This window comes from Carassius auratus, unplaced genomic scaffold (genome assembly GCF_003368295.1).
Source record: "Carassius auratus strain Wakin unplaced genomic scaffold, ASM336829v1 scaf_tig00018225, whole genome shotgun sequence".
NCBI lineage: Eukaryota > Metazoa > Chordata > Actinopteri > Cypriniformes > Cyprinidae > Carassius > Carassius auratus.
In genome coordinates, this window is record NW_020524865.1 from 93 (window position 1) to 23,785 (window position 23,693).

The following is a 23,693-nucleotide window of genomic DNA, read 5'->3' on the forward strand; positions in this document are numbered from 1 at the left end:
AACACATCATGTCATGATCTAAAGAAGTTCAGGAACAGATGAGAAACAAAATAGTTGACATGTTATCAGTCTGGAAACGGTTATAAAGCCATTTCTAAGTATTTGGGACTCCAACAAACCACGGTCAGAGCCATTATCCACAAATGGAGAAAACTTTGAACAGTGGTGAACCTTCCCAGGATTGTCCAGCCTAAAAATGTATTTTTTTGTGCAACGACGACTTAAGGAGGTCATAAAATAACCCAGAACAACATCTAAAGAATTGCAAGCCTCACTCGCCTCAACTGAGATCAGTGTTCTTGATTCAACAATAAAGAGACTGGGCAAAAACATTATGCAAACACACCATCAAGTCCACCTCTGAATGGCTCAAGAAAAACTAAATTAAGTTTCGGAGTGGCCAAATCAAAGTCTGGACTTAAATCCGATTGAGATGCTGTGGCATTACCTTAAACATGATTTCTTAATTAAAACAATTCTGCAAAGAAGCGTGGGCCGAAATTCCTCCACAGTGATCTGAAAAGACTCACTGCCAGTTATCACAAACTCTTGATTGCAGTTATTCTATTTACTGTTTTTCTCACAACAAAAACACATTTAAATTTGTAATAAAATCTGAAAATGGACTGCTGTAAGTTTTTTCTCATATACTGTCTTTCCTTCTAATCACAGCAACACCCTTCCACGCTTCCTCCAAAACACCACCTGCCTCACTCCTCTCATCACATCAGCGGTCTCCCGTCTCCTGCTCCTCCTCTTCCTCTCTCCATCACCGGTCTGCCGTCCTCCCACTACTCCCTTCACTCGCCCTCTCACCTCTCCAGCCATCCGGCCATGTTCGCCAACCCTGCTACACTGCCTCCTCCGCCCACCTTACCGACCAACAGCCTGGTGGTGCCAGGACACCCTGCCGGACCACCCTATCCAGGTGAGAACCCCTTCATTGAGATTTGAAATGTTTATGTAGGAGTTAGTATGAGATTAGATTATATTTTGGGCAATAGGTTCTTCAGTTCTGTAATATGACAAATTAATTCAAATATATAACTTGCATAAGGGTGCGTACATGCTAGAGATTTCATTACACCAGAAACAGCTGCAAATCGAATGTGTGAAAGATGTAAAAATCTTAACTTGCACTTCGACATTAACTTTCCTTGACCAATAAGAATCGAGGGTCCAGTTTTTACCCGGTTTTTATCCTTAAAATGCTCCTTTGCAGCTTTCTCTAGTCTGTAAGTGCTTTAAGGGTATACAATTTTTAACTTAGACCTAAAGGATGAGTGTATGATCGAAATGAGAGTACGTGATTATATACATAGTTTGTTCATCAGAATTCATCCTGTTTTAAATAATCATATTTTATGTAGTGCTAGTGCTAATTTTGTTCCCACAAATGTATGGACCTATGCTACAGTTCCTGTGCTTTACATTTCATGGTGTAAAGCATAAATTGCTCTGTTTGTTGACAAATAACCCTTGTTAAAGAGCTTTATGGATAAAGTATTCAGTAACAACAGCATTGCTCTTGAATTGCATTTTTTTTCAAGATATTTCAAGAGTGAGGCGAAATGGGGCACACATCAGAGGTCAGCATATGAAATATTGACTTATATCCAGTTGGCCAATTTTTCTACTGAATTTGATGCCTGTAATATAAAAAAAGGATTTCAGCTGTACTGTTTATTTCTAATATCTGGATCCTGTGTCTGGGAAGGACACTTCAGCAGTAAAATAAAGTTATTTTACCTTTGACAGTTAAATCAGATTTTGAAACAATTTACACTAAATGCAAAATGTTAGATGAAAATTATACCGGTCCTCTTCATCTCAGCCTTTCTTTATGCGGTAAGTGTATTTTTTTTTTTATTTACAGTTCCAGGCATTTTTAAAAGCTATATGCTGATCTAAATCTAAACAAGTAAACAAGTTAAGTATACAAATACATTTAATAAAAAAAATAGCAGGTTTATACATTCAGCTAACCTTTATGGTGTAAACATTTGGTAAACACATGGCTTAAGTCATTGCAGAAGTACTAAAAGTACTGTTTTTGAACACTAGAAACAAACTAAAACTATATATTAATGTCTTTTTTAAGCATCAAGCAAGCGCTTAAAGAGTTCCTTAAATTTTAAGAAGGGTCTCAAAGGGAGAGTTTGCCCCAAAATGAAAATTTTGTATGCAAACCTGTATGCATTTGTTTCTTCTTTTATAATCATTTTTAAAAATTAATCCATGCAATAAGTCAGTGCATTGAAAATATTTTTGATTGTTTTCCACAGAAGAGATCAAGTCATTCAGGTTTGGAACAAAATGAGGGTAATTTTCATTTTGGGGTGAACGATCCCTTTAAGGCCGTATAAGAGTTTATGTTTGTCGGCTCAAGTGTGTGTGTGTTTTCTGCTGAGGTGACTATTGGTTCTCTCTTGTCTTTAGATACCAGCCTCTTGATATCTTTCAACCAACCAATCATGTATTGCCAGCCTCATTCGGGGATTCTGATTGGCACATTGTCACAGGCAACTCTCTTACCTCCACCAATGAGTCCTCACGTAGAAAACCCTCACACCTTGAATTGGAGAAACAGAGAAAGCCAGGTGACTACCCTCTTTCGCTTCTTCCTACCACTGTTGTGAAAACTCACTGGCCGCCCGTGCCTTTTTTTTTCTTTTCCCTCCCGTGTCTTCCCCCATCTCCCCCCTTTCCCGCCTTTTTCCCCTTCGCTCTCCTTTCTTGCAGAGCATGATCTTCTGCGGCAGGAGCTGAACAACCGCTTCCTGGTTCAGAGCTCGGAGCGAGGTCGGGGGCCGGCGCCGGGGGCCACAGGGTCGCCGTTGGGCCCTGTGTCGCTCCTCCGGGCCGAGTTTCACCAACATCAGCATATGCACCAGCACCAACACACGCATCAGCACACCTTCACGCCCTTCCCTGCCAGTCTGCCCCCGGCAGCCATCATTGGGCCGCCCACTGCACCTCCCATGGTGCGTACCCCAGCCAGAAATGTGAGGATAAGTAAAAACAGATAGATTTTACTCCCTTCCTACCTCCCTATTCCCCCTCAAAATACTCCAACCTATTAAAAACAAGCCCCTTCTATGCACCCGTCCTGTTTTAACAGGAAATGACACGTGCATTCATGCTGTCGTACTGAATATAAGCACGGCCACATCAGGGTTTTGCTGATATTCAGACGAGCAACACGAGTGACGTATATTTTAGATGCAATATGGCCAGTTATTTAATCAACCTCTATCACAGTTGACAGAAATAGTTCCAAGAAAAGCCAAACCGGTTACATGTAACAGTAACACACACTGGCGGCCTATTTGAAACCACATCCAGTCACATCATAACACCCTGCATCTTAAAAAAAAAAAAAATTAGGAAAGCCCTAAAATTGCATAATTTGATGATGTTCGAATTTGTTCGAGTTCAAAAATATATTAAAAATACATTACATACAGATTTTGTTTTACTGAATAATAAAGAAGATTTTTAGAAGCTTTAATGCACAATTAAATAGCTTTTTAATGTCAATAAAAGTATTCAGAATGTATCATTTAACTTAAAATATGTTCATATAGTCCCTTTAATGGCAAATAACCTTACATAAACACAAGTTTATAGTTAATTTTGCTTCTTTTTTTCCATCACTGGCCATAATTCTGAAACTTGAAATTAGGCATAAAGATTATGCATAACATAACGTCTTTGAAATTATTCATACATGTAAAAAAATAACTGAACCTTACAAATGGCTGTAAAAAGCAAAAAGTCACAAAATGCACTTCATATTTTGTGAGAAAGCATGACGTGGTAGAGCAGAACAGACACTATTTTAGGAATCAGCATTCCACAATTATTAAGAAACAAGCAATGTATTTTATTCAGCAAATATGATGCAGGGTGGTGATACTGGAGCTGTTATATAATAGTGAATATATATATAGTGTTTACAACCCACTACAGAGACTTAAGGCTTATCTTAAACCATGCCAGATCTTAAACAGAGGCCATGGGGTTAAAATAGTTTTATAGCAGTGACATAACAGATACCCATCATCCTAACAAGATAAACTACTGTCCCATGACAACCACAAATATTGTAGCTCTTCCCCTAATAAAAACCCTTTTTGCTGTCATGTTGACATGCCGTACTCATTGCGCTTTAATAGTGCGAGCCACAGATGTTTTATTGCTTTCATATGAGCAGAATGGTGATGTTTCTGAGTGCTGGGGGCTGTTTGAGAAAAACAGGAGGCAGGCAGGGTCTTATGGCGTGACTGAGGTACAGACAGAACTCATTCTGTGTGATGCATTCAAAGCTTGCGGTCGAAACATAATGACCTCACTGCAGATGAAAGTCATGACATCAACGGGGCTGTTTTGATAAAGCGTAATTGCTTCCGTGTGCAAAGCGGCTATTAGAAGAAAACTTTGGCAGCCTGTAATCAGATAAATTAAGCTCCTCAAAGTCAGCTAGCCATATGAAATGCATTCAGATCTCTGAAACGTGTTCAGACAGGAACAAGAATGTCTTTTCTGCATACTATCGCCGCTGTCAACCAATCCGAAAGATATTATGTCAAGAGTGCTAGATGAAAAGTCAAGCATTTCTGAATCATAGATTACCATCTGCAAAGATTGAAATCTAGCTTAAAACATGCCATATGTTTTGTAGCTCGCTGTCCGGATTCTTGTGGGTTACAGAACTGTTTCGTCATCAGAAACTGAAGGACTGAAATAGCGATGAAAATGTTGGTTATGCATCTTATCTCTGGTGCTGAATCACGAACACACCTCCACACCTTCCTCAAATGTTTTACGAGATACAAATCTTATTTGCTGAACAGCTATTGTTGAATTTCCTTCAACACCATGTGATTTAAATATGATGTTTTCTACTGACAGGTGTGCTGATGCTTGATTTCTAAAACATTTGTGCTTGGTTTAAGAGCTTTTGCATATAGGAAGCAGTGTTGTTGTCTACTGGGATTAATAGAAAACAGTATAAAAGTCATTTTTAAAGTCAACAAGAAATAACCCAGTTTGCTTCCTTTATACATGTTTCTGTTCTTATTGTGCATGATTCATTGATGTATGCCCCCCCCCCCAAAAAAAAAAAAATCCTGATAAAGGAAAACTACCTTTAAAGTGGGTAGCAAATTGCGTTTCATGTTGATATAACACTTCATATAATGTCTGTCTTGTTTTCTTTTTTCCCTTCCTCCTAGCGTTTCTTATATAAAGATTTAATTGTTTACAGATGTAATATTGAGCCTTGATTTGCCAAAGCTGTTTGTTATAAAGCTCTGACAGGAGCTGTGAATTATGAAGCAATGTTTTTTTATGGGCCACTATAAACCTTTGCTATATTTACTCGGCGAGTGTTAACCATAAAGCAGACGTGCGGCTCTCAGAAGGATCACAGAAGTGCAACACGCAGGGAAGCCAGATCAGCGGTTTTCTCCGCCAGGGCAACCTCATGTATTTGATTTAAGCTAATTATCACCACACATTCATATAATGCAGGATAAAAGCAGCTTATGCCTGTTGATCTGTTGGAGTATGAAGTCTGTACCATGAGTGGGCTGTGGTTCAAGCACTGCTGCTGTTCAAAGTAACACACACACAGGGTTTATCCACTTTTATTACCATCAGCTGAGACCTAAGACGACAGGCTTCTGTAGAAACAACACTATATAAGGGGCTTTGTATATAAGGATTTCAATGTTTATGTAAAAGAAATGCATTGAACTCAGTAGCATTGACTTTGTTTTAAAAGCAGCGCTGACGTTACAGTGATAAAAACTCAAGCCAGTGGAATTAAGGTGACAAAGATGCTGGGTTACCTTGATAGTAAAATGTTAAATGTTTGTTGTTGTTGTTTTTTTAAACATTTATAAATGAATTTGTTTTATTACAGTGATGAAAAAAATGCAAAATTGAAAAAGACGTTTTATTTCCATTGAATGAAAATGAACCATTTCAGCCTTTCTCGCTTCCTTACGAGTCCTGATTCTGCAAATGCAGAGTCTCACAACATTAGCCTACTAACTGTAATTGTTTATCATATAGTTAAACTGTTAACTTTATACTTTTCAGAAATAGAGCTTGCCTTGAAAGACTTACTGTTCAGTATAAAGGACACTGCCACGTAATAAAGTCTCACGTCTGTTTAACTGTAAGTGAAGGGTGCCTTCATTTGTTTAGCGATCTGGTTTGACTCTTTAGTGAGTGTGTTCCCACACACTGGAGCGGCTCTGTGAAGCCCGTTCCAGCTGCGGCTGCAGTGGTTTTCTTTCATGTGACATTGAATGGCTGTTTTACTGTGTAATTGATTATTAAAAGACTGTAATTTATTTGAGTTTCATCTGCTTTTTATTTGACTATGTAAGCACACTGCAGTAAAGCCCTCTCATGTTTTTGGTTGCAGATGCCTTTGATTTTGTTGATATGTTTTTAATTTGCACCCTCTTTCTTTCTTTTTCTCTTCCTCTCTCTTTATAGTTCGACAAGTACGCCCCAAAGCTGGACAATCCTTTCTTGAGACATTCAAATGTAAGTGTCCACATGTTTTGACTGCATAACCTTGCTTTGACAGAAGATGCATACTGCTGAGACATATTTGTGAACTTTTTGCATGTTTTCTGGTTTGATGTTGTTTTCAAAGCAGGATAAAAAGTTGTTCTAGCTTAAAGAGATGATAGACACCAAATTGTTTTCCAAACTTTACAATAATTTTGTTTTTTCTGTGCAGTTCTTTCCCTCCTATCCACCAACAATGCCAGGCATGCCTCCATTGCTTCCACATTCAGGGCCCTTCAGTTCACTGCAAGGAGCCTTCCAGCCTCAAAAGGTTAGAACTCAAAACTATACATTCACATCATGTGGGAAGGTAGACAGAATTGTTTTAACTTGAGCAGAATGAGAAAGAGACCCATGTGGCTTGTTTGGGCATTTCAGATTTCCTGCTTGCAGACTCTGATATTGCCAAGACCAGTAAGTCAAAGATATTTAAAAAAATATGGCCCATAAAACAAAAAAGTTTCTACATATACATTTTTGGCCAGTTCATCTGTTCTGCAAAACAAAGGACTGGTCTCAAGTCTTACTCAGTTAAAAGTATCAAAGTTAAATTTAATCTGCAGAATCTTACAGGACAGGACTAGTGCTGCACCAAATTTTTTATTTATTTTTTAACCAAAAATAAAGTTAATAAAATTTGAGTAATTGGGGTATTTAACATTGTATACTGTTCAGGCTGTGGTTTTCACAGGTGATTAACCTGTTCTTTGAGAACAAGCCACATATTTCAAGCAAACAATTTGTACATGTTGGGAAACCGCTATATTTCTTCTGTTCTGAAAGCACCTCCTGCTGGCAGAGAATTAATTCAGATTTTTTTTTAAGAAGCTCATCTGTTGTTTTTGTTCAGACTGATGTGAAAATCAAGCTATGTTTTTACACCGCAAACACGCAGTTTTAAACGTGAACTGGTGGATTGACAAAAAGCTCATGCATTATAAAAATCGATATAAAAAGACACATTTGTTATTTAATTAATATGATTTATAATAATGTTTAAATTAATAATAATACTTCTGACTCGTCAATATTATTATTATTTTTATTTTTTTTAAGGCTGAAATGTTACTTTTTCTTTTTTCAATTTATAAAACATTTTCTTTTTTTTTGTGAAAACCTGTATCTGAACTGTAAATCATGTATTTTACGGTAATTTTACAGTTAAATGTGTTACCATTGACATTGTCCTACCCCACTCATAGTCATATTGTGTTAATTTTACTCTGTGCAGGTCATAAAAAATGTTGATTTGAGTTTAAAAACCCTGCCAAGTCACAGCCCTAATGTCTAGCAAATGATCTCCTGGCATGTTAAGCCTTGGATGCTCATCTGACAGAGACCGAGTGAAACCTGGGATGGGTCGTTTCTCAATCACATCCCCCATCTTTATCCCAATACGTTCGGGTCACATTTGATGACAATAAAAGGGGCAAAAAAGTCCAAAAACAAATACGAATGGGATCAAATCATTCTCCATTTCCTGTATACTGCAGAAATGCAGCTGATTGAGAGCCCAGCATCACCTTACCATTAGTATTCAGGGTGTTCTCAAATCCCGCACATTTATACTGCAGACAGACAGAGAGATCTACCACTGCCACATTCTCCACTAATGGATTATGCAAAGAGGCTCAGGCTCAGTATCCTGCTGGAGGCTTTTGTGTTAACTTTAGACTGTGGTCTTGAGGAGCGTGGTTATCGTGTGTGTTTTTGCAGTGTGTATTATATGGTGTGTATTATACTCGCTTGGTGTGTAATGGTTTTTACCTTCCACTTCTCAAATAACTCTCTCTCTCGTGTTAGCTACCAGTCAAAGGTAGAGCCAGTCTGAAGTTTCCAGCAAGTATGACGTTTATGAGTATAAATGACTATGGCATCCATGAAACTTGGGACTGAAGTTTTTAAGCTTTAGGCTACACCCATGATGAATCACATGATTTTTTTTCCCAGATCTGATGCGTTTCCTTTTGAAACAGGATGTTTGGACGGAGCATATCAATGGCATTATTATGTTCTTGTTAAATAACCAATAGGCTTTATTTAGTTAGGTCAGAGTAATACCCTTAATTGCAAATTGCTAGTCAGTTTTATAAATCCATGCTTCTGCTAAATGTTTTACCCTATACTGTAGACATCATCCAAGTTAAGACATAGAAGCTACACCATTTCCATTTCATAGGATCTTCGGTTAAAAATGCAGGACTTCAGTCATCACACCAAGGAGCCAAAAAATGCAGTGCAATATCTCTGAACAGTGCATGGTTGAAAATATTAAATAAACAGACTTCAGTGTTGTGCTGCGTTCCATTAGCTTTATCTAAAATGGTTTTTATTTTCTCTCCAGGCTCCAAACACTATTGATGTTGCAGCACGACCAGGAACGGTCTCGCACACTCTCCTTCAGAAGGACCCAAGGGTAAGCCGCCCAGTCTTAAGATATTGGCCATTAAAATCATATCAGGATTTTGATGTTTTTAGCATTTCATGTACTGTACCTGGACTTTGTTACAAAACATATCTGTCGGTTTCCTTTTCTCCTTTTCTTCCTCGGCTCCTTACAGATAACAGATCCTTTTAGGACCTCAGTAAGAGTAAGCATCATCATATTTCAAATCCCTACATTTTCCTCCTTATATGCCACTACCTTTGTGCTAATGCTTTGTAATGTCCTCTGTGCTCATGTCAGAAGCCAGGCAAATGGTGTGCAGTGCATGTTCAAATCGCCTGGCAGATCTACCATCATCAGCAGAAGATGAAAGTAAGTTCTCAGAAACCAAAGAGCTTGTCTCTTTTCTTTAGTACAGTGTATCCTTTAGTGTGAGGGAAATACAAGAATACACAAGTATGCTTTGTAATGATTCATGCATTAAAGACCATCTCCGTAATTTTCCCTCATTAAGGACAGTTTACTCAAATAGTATATAATACTTATAAAATCTCATTTTAAAGTTGTCCAAATGAAGTTCTTAGCAATGCAAATTACTAATCAAAAATAATATTTCACAGTTCTGATTCTGAAGATTTTGATATTTTTACGTTAGGACATTTACTAAATATCTTCATGGAACATGATTTTTACTTTAATATCCTAATGATTTTTGAAAACAATCAATCATTTTGACCCATACAATGTATTTTTGGCTATTGCTACAAATATACCCAATTGTATATAATATAATATAATATAATAATAAATATAATATAATATAATATAATATAATATAATATTTATTATTATATTTATTATTATATTATATTATATTTATTATTATATTATATTATATTATATTATATTATATTATATTATATTATATTATATTATATTATATTATATTATATTATATTATATTATATTATATTATATTATATTATATTATATTATATTATATTATATTATTGAAATGCTTTTTTCTCACAAAAGCAGATGCACTTGGACCCACATAAACTGGATATGAATGGAAAACTTGATCTGTTCAGCCGTCCTCCAGCTCCAGGTGTGTTCCCTGGGTTCCCCTACCCTCATGATCTGGCCAGACCCCTCTTTTCATCAACAGGTATGTGAAGAAAACATGAAAGCAAACTTGACCCTATTTAATAACGATGCATATCCCTGGTTATTGTGTGCACAGTTCAGTTATTCCAAAGGAAAGATTTATGAGTAACATCAAATCCTGCTCCACGTGGTTTTTCTCATTGAATGTCCTGTAAGATGGATAACAAACAACATGCTATATTGATTTTAAATTCTTAAGCTGAAAAGATAACAGTTGTATTTGTAAAGTTGCACAACCATTCCTGGAAATAATAATTGACTGCCTTAAGAAATTCTACTTAAATATAATTGATTTTCATTTCACTTATAAACTAGATTTATAATCCAATCAAGATTATTTATGTTTTATCTTGTAAATTATACGGCGGTCTCTTTATTGGCATGGCTTCAGCATAGTAAAATGTATTTGTATGTCTTTCCCTCTCTCATGCTCACTAATTTGCATGTTGTTATTTTGAATGTTGTCTTGGCTCAACGCTGGGGCCACAGGCATGAATATAAATGCTTTTACCTGATATAATTGACTGGTAGCTCTTTGTTGAAGGGCAACATGAGCGTGTCTGCCCTTTAGATTGTAATTATGCAGCGTGGTGTCATGAATGAGCTTGTAATTGGTTGCTTCATTAATGATACACAGTTACAAATGACACATAGTTCAGGCTGAACAGACAGTTGACCCTTTCAAATGCAACCTAAACACTCGATCTAAGACATCACTGTCCTTTTATTGTCCTTTTAACAGCTTATTACTGAGAGTCCTGCCCCAAACTCACGCCATTGGTTGAGCCAGGCTGATTTATAGTTGTCTCTCCATATTAAGATGGAATAGGAGAAAGTATTTAATCCGAGAAAACTAATCATTACCCAAGACATCTCTTGTCTCTGTGTATATAGAGACTACATCTGGTGCTGATTTGGTGAATATTTGAATGGTTTGGCTAGCTCTGTCTGCAATCAGTTTGACTGATGATTTTTCCCGTTTGTATTTGATAGGATCGGGACATCCAGCTGCTTCACCCTATGGACCGTCTCCTCACCACGCTGGCTTCCTGCCTCCTAGCCATTTGGCAGGTAAGTGTAAGTAAATCGCCATTTTAAGTTCCTCTCTTTCTTTTTGTACTTCAAATTATTATCAAGACATCTTTTGTTTGATGGGAACATAAACAAGGCAAATACAATCTGTTCATTATGATGTAGTGCTGCATCTCTGTAGTGATCATTCAGCTATAAAAGCATGTCTTTCCATTAGTTAAAATAATAATAAAATACTGTACTTCTATCCCTCAAAAGGTTACATCATGCACATGCGTATTCAGTCTATAGGAATGTGTATATTCTCAGTGTTTCTTTACAAAGTGACATCGGCAACTACTAGCCTGTCATGCATAATAATACAGCTTTTTTAGTCAGAAACTTTTCAAAAACCCAAACCTTTGCATTTTTAGTACATTGTTGATGTGTAAACGTACCATAAGGCTCCCCTTTGGAGAGACACTTCTAAGCCTGTTGTTATCAGATTATTCAGGCGGCTCAGAAATGTCTAACACAAAGGGTCAGATATTATCAATTTAACCTCGGCTAAACTTTCAAAATGTTTTCCACTATATAATGATTAATAAATGTTTGGAAACAAATAGTCTTACATATTATATTGGCAAGTTATCCTAAAGTAGTCATTTTGCCATGTTTGAATTTGTAAAAATATGTCAACAAAAGATAAACTTGCTTGCAAAATTACTTAAGAAAACCAAAGCTTGATATTTTATATTTAATGTAACTATTTTTGTTGAACTGGCAGGTGTATAAAAAGCCTGAACAGTGAATGCTTACACTTATATTCAAGATGTGTGTATTCTAAATAAGGTGAAGTAAGGAAAATGCTTTGCAGTGTAAAGTGACAATGGTGTTAAAATATTATCCAAAAGAATCCTAGACTGTTTTTAGAGAACTTTTTGACCAAAACTGTAATGCACAGCAATAGTAATATTTTACTATGTATCCTTTTACTGGCTTTAGATAGAGTTATTCCAGTTTCTATAAGGTATGTTATTTGAGTTTGGAGCTGAATGCTGATTTCACACAATGAGCTTTTAAATCAGTCCAATTTGAGTTCATTAACAGCTGGAGCCCAAAGGAATTGGAGAGAAAATGGGTAAAATGCAGAATTGGGTGCAGTGTTGCCTAATGGTAAAAGCTCAAGACTGGTAATCAAAAGGTTTCTCAGTCAAGAACTTAGCACTGTTGTGCCCTTGAGCAAAGCACTTCACTGAAGGTTACTCCGAGGGGGATTGTTTATGTAAATTAGCATATTGTAAGTTGCTTTGGATAAAAGCATGTGCTAAATGACTGCTTGCTTACTTAAGTACACATTAGTCATAAATCCATTTTGGAATTAGTAGTTTAAATTCATGTTTCACAAAGAAAACACTGAATTGTGTTTTTTACTTATGTGGGCTGGAGGTTGTCGGTTTGTATTTAATTGAATTATAATCTATTAATGATTTGGGCTTCTTCACCCTTTGCAAGGTACGTAAGAACAAATAGCTTAATGCTTTCAGGGTTAAGTAGATGGAATAATCACAGAAACCTCTAGAGGAGATAGCAGGCACATGAGCTGTTTTGCTTGTTGTCATTTAATAATTTTCCACATTAGACATTTCAAAACATCCCTGCCTGTCGCACCCCAATCAGGTATTGCTCTTCATGCCAGCACCTCTTGCTGCTTAATCCGCAGTCCATGAACACTCTCCAACAGTCTTACTGGGAGAAATCAACAACCCTTAGGGAGTCAGAATAGCAGCAGTAACAGTGGCGCAAAAAACAAAGCTTGCTTGTAAGAGAAAAGCCAGTTGGAATGGTCGGGCACCTCCGGCCCCGCGTCGCTAATCCCTGTTTGGCATTTTGCAGATCCATTCAGTCGCTCCAGTACCTTTGGCGGCCTCAGCAACCTTTCAAGCAGTGCCTTCGGTGGATTAGGCAACCCAGCCCTCGGTAAGCCCTGGCCCCCGGCCTCTAGCTCGACTCAGTGCAGCACAGCTTAGCTCTAGACCACAGAGAGAGCAAAGGGAATAAAAAGGAGTTGGGAATGAAAGAAAGGCACTTAGTTTTGCAGAAAATGCCAAATGAGAGTTTAGGGAAGCGGGGGAGGCAGGCAGGCCTTTTGCCAAATTCACACACCAAATAAAAGTCGCAACCCAACTGGTTTAGCATTGCTTTTGCATTCATTAGTTGCTTGCAAAGTAGGGTGGAAGGTTTGCCATATCTCATTTCCTCTCCCTTCTTCCTTCACTGGCTGAACGGGACTTTTTTTAGTGAAATTGATTGTATTTAAATAGAATCTCTATGGAACGCTTTGCTTTTCATAGCTCTTGACCCCACTGGGTAATTTATTTGTTCACTGCCCTCAAAAGTAGCCCTTGGTACCCCATTTGTAGAAGAATCTACTATACACCATTAGCCTTTCAGCTTATGTATGCAGAACCATGACAGAACTGGACAGCAGTCTGTTAAACTGATGATGCTTTCTTGTTATTTCAGGGGCCAACAGTATATTTGGACCCAAAGAGGGTCCAGGGCTGCCTGGTCTCAGTAGTCCTCATCATGACACCTGGAATCGGCTGCACCGAACACCACCCTCTTTCCCGACCCCTCCACAGTGGCCCAAATCCGCAGATGCAGAAAGAAGCAGCTCTGCAAACAGCCATGACAGAGAGAGAGAGCGGGAGCGGGAGAAAGAAAAGGAACGGGAAAGAGAAAAAAGGGACTCTTCTATTGGGAAGGAAGAGAAGGATAAAGACAGGTTGGTGTTGTTGATTTCATGGACCAAGGCATCTTATTTTTTCCTTATATTTTGTCAAATGTTTGTCTCCTAATTCAACTAATGATGGGTTCTATCCTCTTACAGAGATTCTTTAGATCGTAATCGCCATTCGAACCGCTCTTCTCCAGCTTCCGCTCCCGTTAGCTACCAGATCAGCAGCCTGATCCGCTCCAACAGCCAGAACTCGACCGACTCTGGCAGACACCGCAGCAGTAGTGCCGACCGCAACCGTGAGCCTGAGAAAGAGTTGCTGGACCGCCAGCGAGAGGCAGGCATTTTGGGAGACACAAAGGTGAAGGAAAGTCATTCTCCAGGAAAGGAAATCACAGATAGACGTTCCTCCGATGACTCTCTTAAATCCGTTCACCGATCACCCTCTCCATACTCGAAAAATGTCCTTAACGATGCAGGAATCAAGATGGGTATCCCACAACCACTACCGATGAAAGAAAGTGAAAGGGATAGGAAGGAGACCAGCTCAGGTGATCTGCTACAGAAGGTGAAGAATGACATGAAGATCAAGGAGGAACGCAAGGAAGAGCCAGACGTGGTGGTGATTGGATCCGAAGCTGCCACCAAACCTCAAGTCGCTCCTCCGCCTCACCAAACCACACCAATTGCTCACCACCATGCGCTATCCCATCAGCCTCCTCCGCCATCTCCTCGCTGCAGTGACCCTCCAACACCGTCCTCACTTCACGGAGTCCCCATGCCACATTCGTTGCCGCTCACTCTGAGTGCCATGCATCAAATGGGAAGTCTGAATGCACTTGAACGCACCCGCATGGCACCTTTTATGGGAGTCAGCCCTCTCGCAGCAGGTCGAGACCGCCTTCCCCATCCGGCGTTTTGCTGGGATCCCCTACGAGAGGCTTACCGAAACCTTGACCTTCAACGGCGCATGGACTTCCAATTGCGATCTGAGCCCGGACACCGCTTCCCTGGTGTCTACGATCCAGAACGGCCCTATCGGGAACGGGAGCCACATGACTACTCTCACCACGAACACCTCCTGGAAGTTCGGCGGGAACAGGAGAGACTTAGGCAACAGGCTGAGGAAAGGGAACGGTTGCATTTAAGGGAGGAACTGGATCGTGCAAGGCTCCACCAGCTTCACCAATCACCAATCGAAGGACACTTACCCCACATGCCACCATTTATGTCACACCTTGGTGGGATGCCATACCCAAGGCTTAGCCCTTCAACAGGACATAACGGACTTTTTAACAGGACACCCCCAACTGCAGCACTAAGTGCCCCTCCTCCTCTGGTACCCTCTGGTGCTGCCAGAGCAGCGTCGCCAAGACGGACAACGCCAATCACCACCCAGGACCCTCGGGATTACTCACCGTCACGCAACCCCAAAGAAGTGGAGGCACGGTAACATACAGAAAGGAAAATGCCTCATTTGAGTTGGACACTGGCAACATGCACTTATTTTCACACAAAGTAGAGGAAATGATAAATAGATACGTGTAATTTGTACAAATGTTTGTACATTGGAACAAGCACATCAACCGGCTTTTTTAATTGATTGGAGTTGGGGAAAAGAGTTGGTAGCTCCAACTTGTGGTAGCGTAAGACGTAAACGTGAACTCTCAACCAGAAATTTGATATTAATATATGAATCCGATGCCTTTTCAGTTTTTTCATGTGAAAAGACATTCTGAAATTTGTTTGTACATTTCCTATCCCTCATGTATAGACTTTTTTATGTATTTGCATTAAGTTTCATCCGTTCCCTGCCCTGTATTTATCATAGTGAGCTGCTGGATATGGATGTCTACATATTTGGTAAGATCTCATCTGATTTGCTCTATGGTACCTGGAAATATTCAGCAGTGGCCATGTACAAGGTTACATTTTGGAGGGGTTTTTGTTTGTTTGCTTGATTTTCTTTTTGAGATATGCAGACAAATATGTATTACGATGTTCTTGTTTGGTTTATGTAAAGTTTAAAGATATTGTAAATATCTTGTTGATATTACTTGGAACGAAATGGCATCGTACATTTGTTAGGCTTTTTAAATGTTTCTAAAAAACAATGAAATGAAACGGAACCACTTCCAGGTTGAAAACCGTGGCGACGGAATTGTCCAATCAGAGAAGAGGACTCGAATGGGGGTGCTGTCATGGCGGTGCAATCTATGCAAAGATGATTCAGAGCGCTCTGATTGGACGTTTATCAAATGGAGTTCTAAAGTGGGATCCTGGATAACTGTTATTCATTTGTCTAATGAAGAGCCAATGAAACAAACAGCTATAAACTTCCGGGTCATAAAGGAACTGATTTAGCAGTGAACACTTCTCCAGCCACAAAACCTGGACATCTGAGAAACATATTGGAATGATTGGGGTGGCAATAGACTCTTTCTGTCGACCTTGTGGTGTTGTGCAGTTGTTTTTCTTAGACTCTTGTATACAAAACAAGTAGAGCTTTAGGCGTGAAAAAAAATGAAAATGAACATTCATGGTTTAAAAATGTATGGAATAAAGGTTGGACCTTATATCTGCATACCTGTCTGCTATTTATTTATAGACATTGAGACTGGCTCACTGAATGTTGACGTATTGATGAAGTGTGATGAATAGTTTCATAGACGAGCACAAATGAAGTGCCTGGGGCTTAAGATCTAGCATATTAAAGCCATAAGTATTTTTTTTCTATTTATTTTCATGACTTTTACCCTCTACTAATAAATTATCATTTTATATATTGTAATACAGTAACAAGAATCACCCTGTCTGCATGTTATTAAAATATGATATATTTTAAGAAATAATTATATTGCAAGAATAATAATAAACTAATTTTATAATAATTATTTTTATTATACATTATTATAATTTTGTGTGTGTGTATATATGTATATATATATATATATATATATATATATATATATATATATATATATATATATATAAACACAAATGTACTTTACAGTTTAACCATTTGCTTCAAAAACTCCTAGAAAATAGGGTTAATTTGTATGCCAAAAAATAGCTTTTAAGATAAGATTGTTTGCAAGATATATTACAAACAAAAAAACCTAAATAATATAAATATACAAACTGAATTTTAAACTGCATAAACCGACTGAGCATGCTCAATATACTATATTTTTTTTTACAGGAGAGAGAATTTCATCTGCTGTGCTGTAGAGAGAAGGATGAGCATGGTGATGGGACAGGCCTGCAACACGATATTGATTTTCTGCAAGTGCAGCTTTTGAGTGTTTGTGTTGCAGGTAACTGGTATTGACTCTGAGGCTAGTGCTGTATTGACCCGCGGTCGGGACTCATTAATGGGAGTGATGCCTGCTAATGAGCGATGGACCAAGAAGCTGAAGAAGAAGAAGTAAAGAAACCGAAAAAGAACTGACCAAAGGTTGTCTGTCCCGAAAATAAGACGACCAGTGATTACTGTCCTTCTAGTATTGACTGTCTGTGCCTGTCTTTCTGACTTGGCGTTTCTTTCTCCCGCTCTCTTCATCTTTCTTCTCCCCAACTGACAAACAATTCATCCTCATAACCATCCATAACTGGCTCCATCTGGCATGCCACACTCAGCCCTGCCCTCGGTCCCGGCCCTCACCTCGAGTGATGGCAGCATGCGTCAGGCAGTGTGCAGTCATTAGTGATGTTATTGAGAATCGATGGTCTCCCCGCTGCGTCTGGCAGCCTATCTGGACGTGCTGCTTCAGAGAGGTCCGTCGCTGGAGAGAGAGAGAGATAGACGGACTGGGAAAGCTGCCGTGAGGTGTATTGGAAAGAGAGTTAAATCGGGATCTGTTTCAATTTGGCCATGCTGTAATTGAGAGGGTTACTCTATAGACACAGAGCATCTGTGTCTCCTTGGCCCTCTGCTGTCTCCCTCTAATCAGCTAGTTAGCACTTTCCAAACCTGGACCGGATAGAGAAACCAAAGAGAAAGTGTTCACTTTTTGATTTTCTTTTCAAGGCCCTGCAAAGGTGTTTAATAGATGTGTTTGGGTGGTTAGCCAATATACTATCAGGCTGCAAAGAGCATTAAAAAACAACAACAAAAAAACATCGGTAACATAGGTAACTATATGGGGTAGGGTTAGGTTTAGGAGTAGGTTCAAGGTTAGTACCAAGTTACTACATAGTTATTGTAATTACTATAATAAGTACATCGTATGTACATGGGGAATCACATTTTACCAGTTAAAATGTGCCAAATTATAGCCCGGTAAATAAATATCTCTTATATAATTTAATACTATTAAATGTAAATTTGTATTTTACAAATATATCAGTTGTATGTTTGAAGATAAGTGATTTGCAATTGTTCTGGTTTTCCCAATAAATCCGTTAAAGGAGCTGCTCTGTGTCTAATGTGGTGCTATGTGTCAAGTACAATTTTTAAAATGTTACATTTATTTTTATGTAACTATTATGTAATACTTGAACTCTTATCTTATTCCCACTCAGTATAAATATAGGGTAACATTTAGGGACCCATTCCCACTATTAACTAGTTGCTTACTAGCATGCATATTAATATATGTGACCCTGGAGCACAAAACCAGTTTTAAGTGTCAGTTTTTCAAAATTGAGACTTATACATCATTTAAAAGCTGAATAAATCATCTTTACATTTATGTATGGTTTGTTTGAATAGGAGGACAATATTTGTCTGAGATACAACTATTTGAAAATCTGGAATCTGAGGGTGCAAAAAAAAAAAACTAAATATTGAGAAAATCTCCTTTGAAGTTCTCCAAATGAATTCTTAGCAATGCATATAACTAATAATATATATATATATATATATATATATATATATATATATATATATATATATATATATATATATATATATATAGTATAGTATTTGTATTTAGAAACAGTGTATTTTTGGCTATTGCTACAAATATACCTGTGCTACTTCAGACTGGTTTTGTGCTCCAGGGTCACATATTAGCTGTTTATGAATACTTTTAAAGCATTTATTACTACCTTATTCAGTATGACCTATTTAAAATTCCTTAATCCTACCCATACTTAAACTTAACAACTACCTCACTATTAATAAGCATAAAATTAAAAGGTTATTGATGCAAAAACCATTGTTAATAGCTGAGCAAAAATAGAGGATCATTTTCTGACACCAGCAGAAGCGGATGTTAAATTTCATGTTGCAAGAACTCATCTTAATGCGTTGCAGAAATCTCAGAAGAAAAAAATATACTAAACTATCTTAAACTTGACCTTTCATCTACACCACACGCAGTGGTGGTATCAGATGGTAACACCATGAAAATATACAATAGAAGATTTACTTTCTAACTGTACTACTGTATGTTGACCAAATCCTTTGCAGACCATATAACACAGTGAAGCACTGATGGAGTAAATTCCTGCCTGAAGTGATAGAATAACATCTTTCTACACCTCTAAATATACTGCCATAGACTCAGCACTCCAGAAATGCTGTGCGACTCGAAAGAAACACATCCACTGCAAACAGGGACATAGGAGGGAACGGAATGGAAACAAAATATCGTTCATTCTAAAAACAAGCAAGCCACTGACATAATGATGATGACATACAGGGATAAAATGAGAAAGCATGTTCTAAAGTAGTCAGGAGAAGGAGGAAAGAAGAGAGAAAGAGAATTCCAGACGGACCAACTGAGCCCCGGCAGCGAAATCATTTTTCCACTTTCATTCATTTTTGAAATGATTTTTTCCCTCTTTCTTCATGCCTCAGTGAAAGCTCGCTGCCTGACTCCTCACACTCGCATGCACAGGCATCATTGTGTACACAAACCATAAAAGCCAATGAGAATTTATGCAGCTGGGTTCATCTGGCAGAGATGGAGGTTACAGCGTAGAGAAGCCGACCTGCAATCTGTGCAGATCCAAGACTAGATCGGTGGAGACAGATGCTGTGCTCAAAAGAGAAGGAAACTAGAAGAAAAGCTTTTCAATGTGTTCAATCATAATGTCAGGGTTTTTCAACATTTGTCTGCACCGAGGGGTTAAGGTTTGACTGTTTAGTCCGGCTCTGTTAGCCCCGATGCTGTAACGCTCACAGACCAAACATCTTGCTCCACTGACTGCTTGCATGAAAAATAGTAAAATAGCTGTGTATTCTGACTGATCAACATTTGTGCAAGCAAAATATTACATTAGATGTTTGATTTGTGAATAATTAATACTAATGGGTAGCTTTCTTCAGGTGATAGAAGCCTCTCTGATCTGCACTGAAGATCATTTGAGCTCAAACAGTGAAATGATGATTTTTTTCTTTCTGTTTGAGCAAGGCACATAAGACGGTTGTTTAAGGTCTAAGATGTCAAAATCAATGAATTATTACATTTAATCTAAAGGACGGGTCACAAAAGTGAATGTTATTTATGTATATATATTATTTGTTTTATTGTATTACTTCATATTTCTTTTTATCTTCCATATCCATTCCAATTTGTATCCAAGTAACACGAAACATTTTAAAATTAAGAAGATATATTTTTTCTTAACGGCAAAGATAAATCTGATGTCATTTTAATTTAACAAAATATGACACAGAAGATCGTATTTAACTTTTTCTTTTTATATATATTTTTTTAGTAGTGGTCCAAACCTAAGAAATGTGCGCTCAAACGTCTGTTCAAAACATAATCATTCAAAAGTCTAGAGTTGATTGAGGTTTTAAATGTTTTTTTTTTTTTTTTTCTGCTAACCACGGCTGCATTTATTTGAACAAAAAATAGTCAAAACAGAGAAATCATTGATACCTTTTTTTTAACATTTACAAGAAATACACATTTTTGTAACATTAGAAATGACTTTACTCACACTTTTGATAACTTTAATGCATGCGCCCTTACTGAAAGAAATATACGGTAACACTTTAGAATACTGGTCCATTAGTTAATGTTATTTAATTCATTAATTAACATGAACAAACAAGGATCAATACATTTATTAATGTATTTATTCATCTTTGTTAATGTTAGTTAATGAAAATACAGTTATTCATTGTTCTTCCATGCTAATTCACAGTGCAACTAATGTTAACAAGCACAGCTTTTGATTTGAATAATGCATTAGTAAATGTTGAAATTAACATCAACTAAGATTAATAAATGGATTGTTCTTGTTTAGTTCATGTTAACTAAAGTAGTTAACTAACATCAACTAATGGACCATTATTCTAAAGTGTTACCAAAAGACTTCAAGCACTCAGTATAGCCTAGCACCATGGTATTGCAGGGCCAGGCACCATGCACATTTTCTCCACATTGTTTTACTCTTCTGATATTTATTTGGTTCTATGGAGGAGCAATGCAATACGGCCTTTGCTTGTGATGCAAATGTGTACTTTTAGTTGTCCGAGGAAAAAAGCAAAATAATCTTAATCTGTGTGTTTTCACTTCTGACATATGACTGATGACAAACATCTGACGACTGCCCTGCACTTGACCCTGTGTTTTTTAAGCTGGCTCTGTACAGTATTCGGAGCTGTATGATTTCTGGAGGGCGCTGCATGCACACCCTCAGCTAAATGCTTGCAGATGCCTGGCTTGAGCTCAAACGCTCTGCATTCCTGTCGAAAATACATTAGACCAGCTCTGCTCTGGCCTATACTGTCTGGCAGCCTGCTTTTAAAAAAAAGAAAAACCTCACTTATCTGTTATCAGCACATGAACACATAACAATCCCCATATCTTATCTCTCCCTGTTCACTAATGTAATATAGCTTAAGGGCAGGTTCTGTAGTGGTTGCAGGGCTACGACCAACAGAAGCCTTTGTACAGCACAAATTCCTGGCCAGTCAGCAAAGTGCATTGACCGGAGCATGCTTGTAATTTCAAATATTTGAATTTCCATAGAACTGCATTTCACAAGAAGACACGGAATATTGCTTCCTGGCACCAGAGGTTGTTCTCATGCATGTAAAACTGTCCCATAACAGCCTCGTTTAGTTGTGCTGGCTAACCACTCCTGGCTGTAGACATCTCACTATCAGCCTAAACCCGTCATAACACAGTGGCTCAAACATCAGCACTTGGCTTCTGTTGACAAGCGGCTGTTTAACACATCACAACAACAAGGGCTGCTATCGAGCCTAGCCTCTCCAGGCCGGGTCACTGTGTCGCCCCAAGAATGCTTCTTATCTTTTGCTTTGGGCTTTCTGGTTTTAGACACATGGACAGTCTGCAGACACTCCCTTTCGTCTTCTGAAGACTCGATGTAGCCATCGTGGAAAGGTCAAAGGAGAAGTTGGCCAACTTATAAACAAATACAGATGGGTTTATGCAAAAAGGAGGTTTCCATAGAAGCGATTTCATGGAAATGTGTACCTATGGAAATATCCACTTCAAACAATGCAAAAAAAATCATTTTCTTAATCTGTGTTGTTGGTTTGTTTGACAAAGAAAATAGCCAAACGTCCTTAAAAAGGTTTTAGAAATGTCTTTTGTAATTATGAATCTTTATATTGCTGGTATATACTATGAATACATAATTTGAATTCAGTTTATTTTTCTAATCCCATTGGCACATATTTTTGTTTCTTGTAATAAGCATAAATAAAAAGCACAAAAACAAAAAAAGATTATGCTAGAAATAAGAAAATCTATTTGCCAGTGGGATAAGAAAAATAGATTTCAAGATTCTTTGAAAACATGTCACATTATCTAATGCAGTTTTGATGTTTCTCATTTAGAATCATTGATCTTGTTTTAAGAATGTTGATATGTTTCTTCTGGAAAATAATATACATTTTTTCCACATGAGGTTACTATGTTGTTGCTATATTTTGTTCAATTTTATATACTACATCTTACAATTCTGACCTTTTTTCTCTTAATTCTGAGTCTTTTTTCTACAATTCCGTTTTTTTTTTTTTTGCCATGGCATACAAAAAAAAAAGATAAAAACCAAAAAAGATAATTGTGGCTTTTTATCTCACAATTGCCAACATCTCACAACTTTGAGTTTATATATTGCATGTTTGTGCAGTTACTGTGCACAAAAACAATTTCCATAGCGATACCTTTTCTGACCCTCTTGGCCGATTTTGCTAGTTAATCACGCACCCCATACCAACACTGATGAGGATAAGACTCCACATACATGAATACAAATCATGCCTCCATTGTCTTCTGCATCTAGATTCTCTGAATCTTTTTAATGGAATGTCCATAATAATCAAACATGGATTACATTTTGACACACAGGGGCATAAATCCGTTCACTCCGAGGCTGTTTGTGAGCGATAAAATGTCCATCATGCATGAAAATAGCAGGCGCTCTGTGCCCTGCTCCTGTTGTGGTGTTCTGCATGTGCACCGAGTCTCACATTAATTAACGCTGCTCTTTCACCTGGGATCAGTTTCTCGTCCTTCTGTGCTTTATTTGGGTTGCTCATTATTTTCTTTCCCAGAGAAATATGTCTAATACCTACAGGCTGTGCGCCATCACAAATGGAGCATGCTCCAGCATAATGTCCTTTGTCGTCGCCAAATGGTTTTTTAATGAAAAGTTTAAGATGGGCATAATTACATATCTGAGGCTATTATGAAATCTGGTATTACAATTAAAGTAATTTTATTTGCTTGTAATCTCCCTTCACCAAGTCTAATAAGGGTTTTGAAAGAAGGGCAGGCAGGCTTTGAATGGAGACTCTTCTGTAAATGAAGTTGGGCCGTCTCAGTTCTCCATGTCTTTGATTGACAGTGTCCTGCTGAGACT

At 37.8% G+C, this 23,693-nt stretch overlaps 1 protein-coding gene across 3 annotated transcripts; it reads left to right on the forward strand.

Moving 5' to 3' along the window:
* Window positions 1-681: 681 nt before the first annotated feature.
* LOC113075995 (autism susceptibility gene 2 protein homolog) lies at window positions 682-16,479 on the forward strand. 3 transcript variants are annotated; one of them, XM_026248646.1, is made up of 12 exons: window positions 682-928; window positions 2,440-2,600; window positions 6,514-6,564; window positions 6,764-6,862; window positions 8,936-9,007; window positions 9,153-9,182; window positions 9,278-9,349; window positions 10,013-10,145; window positions 11,138-11,221; window positions 13,052-13,135; window positions 13,682-13,943; window positions 14,049-16,479. In XM_026248646.1, the coding sequence occupies exons 1-12, from the start codon at window positions 835-837 to the stop codon at window positions 15,346-15,348; spliced, it is 2,442 nt and encodes an 813-aa protein (XP_026104431.1). In that variant the 5' UTR covers window positions 682-834; the 3' UTR covers window positions 15,349-16,479. The 3 variants fall into 3 exon arrangements, with proteins under 3 accessions (XP_026104431.1, XP_026104430.1, XP_026104429.1); XM_026248645.1 differs by lacking the exon at window positions 2,440-2,600 and adding an exon at window positions 2,743-3,005; XM_026248644.1 differs by lacking the exon at window positions 2,440-2,600 and adding an exon at window positions 2,743-3,005 and having other exon boundaries at window positions 689-928; window positions 11,138-11,215.
* Window positions 16,480-23,693: the final 7,214 nt, after the last annotated feature.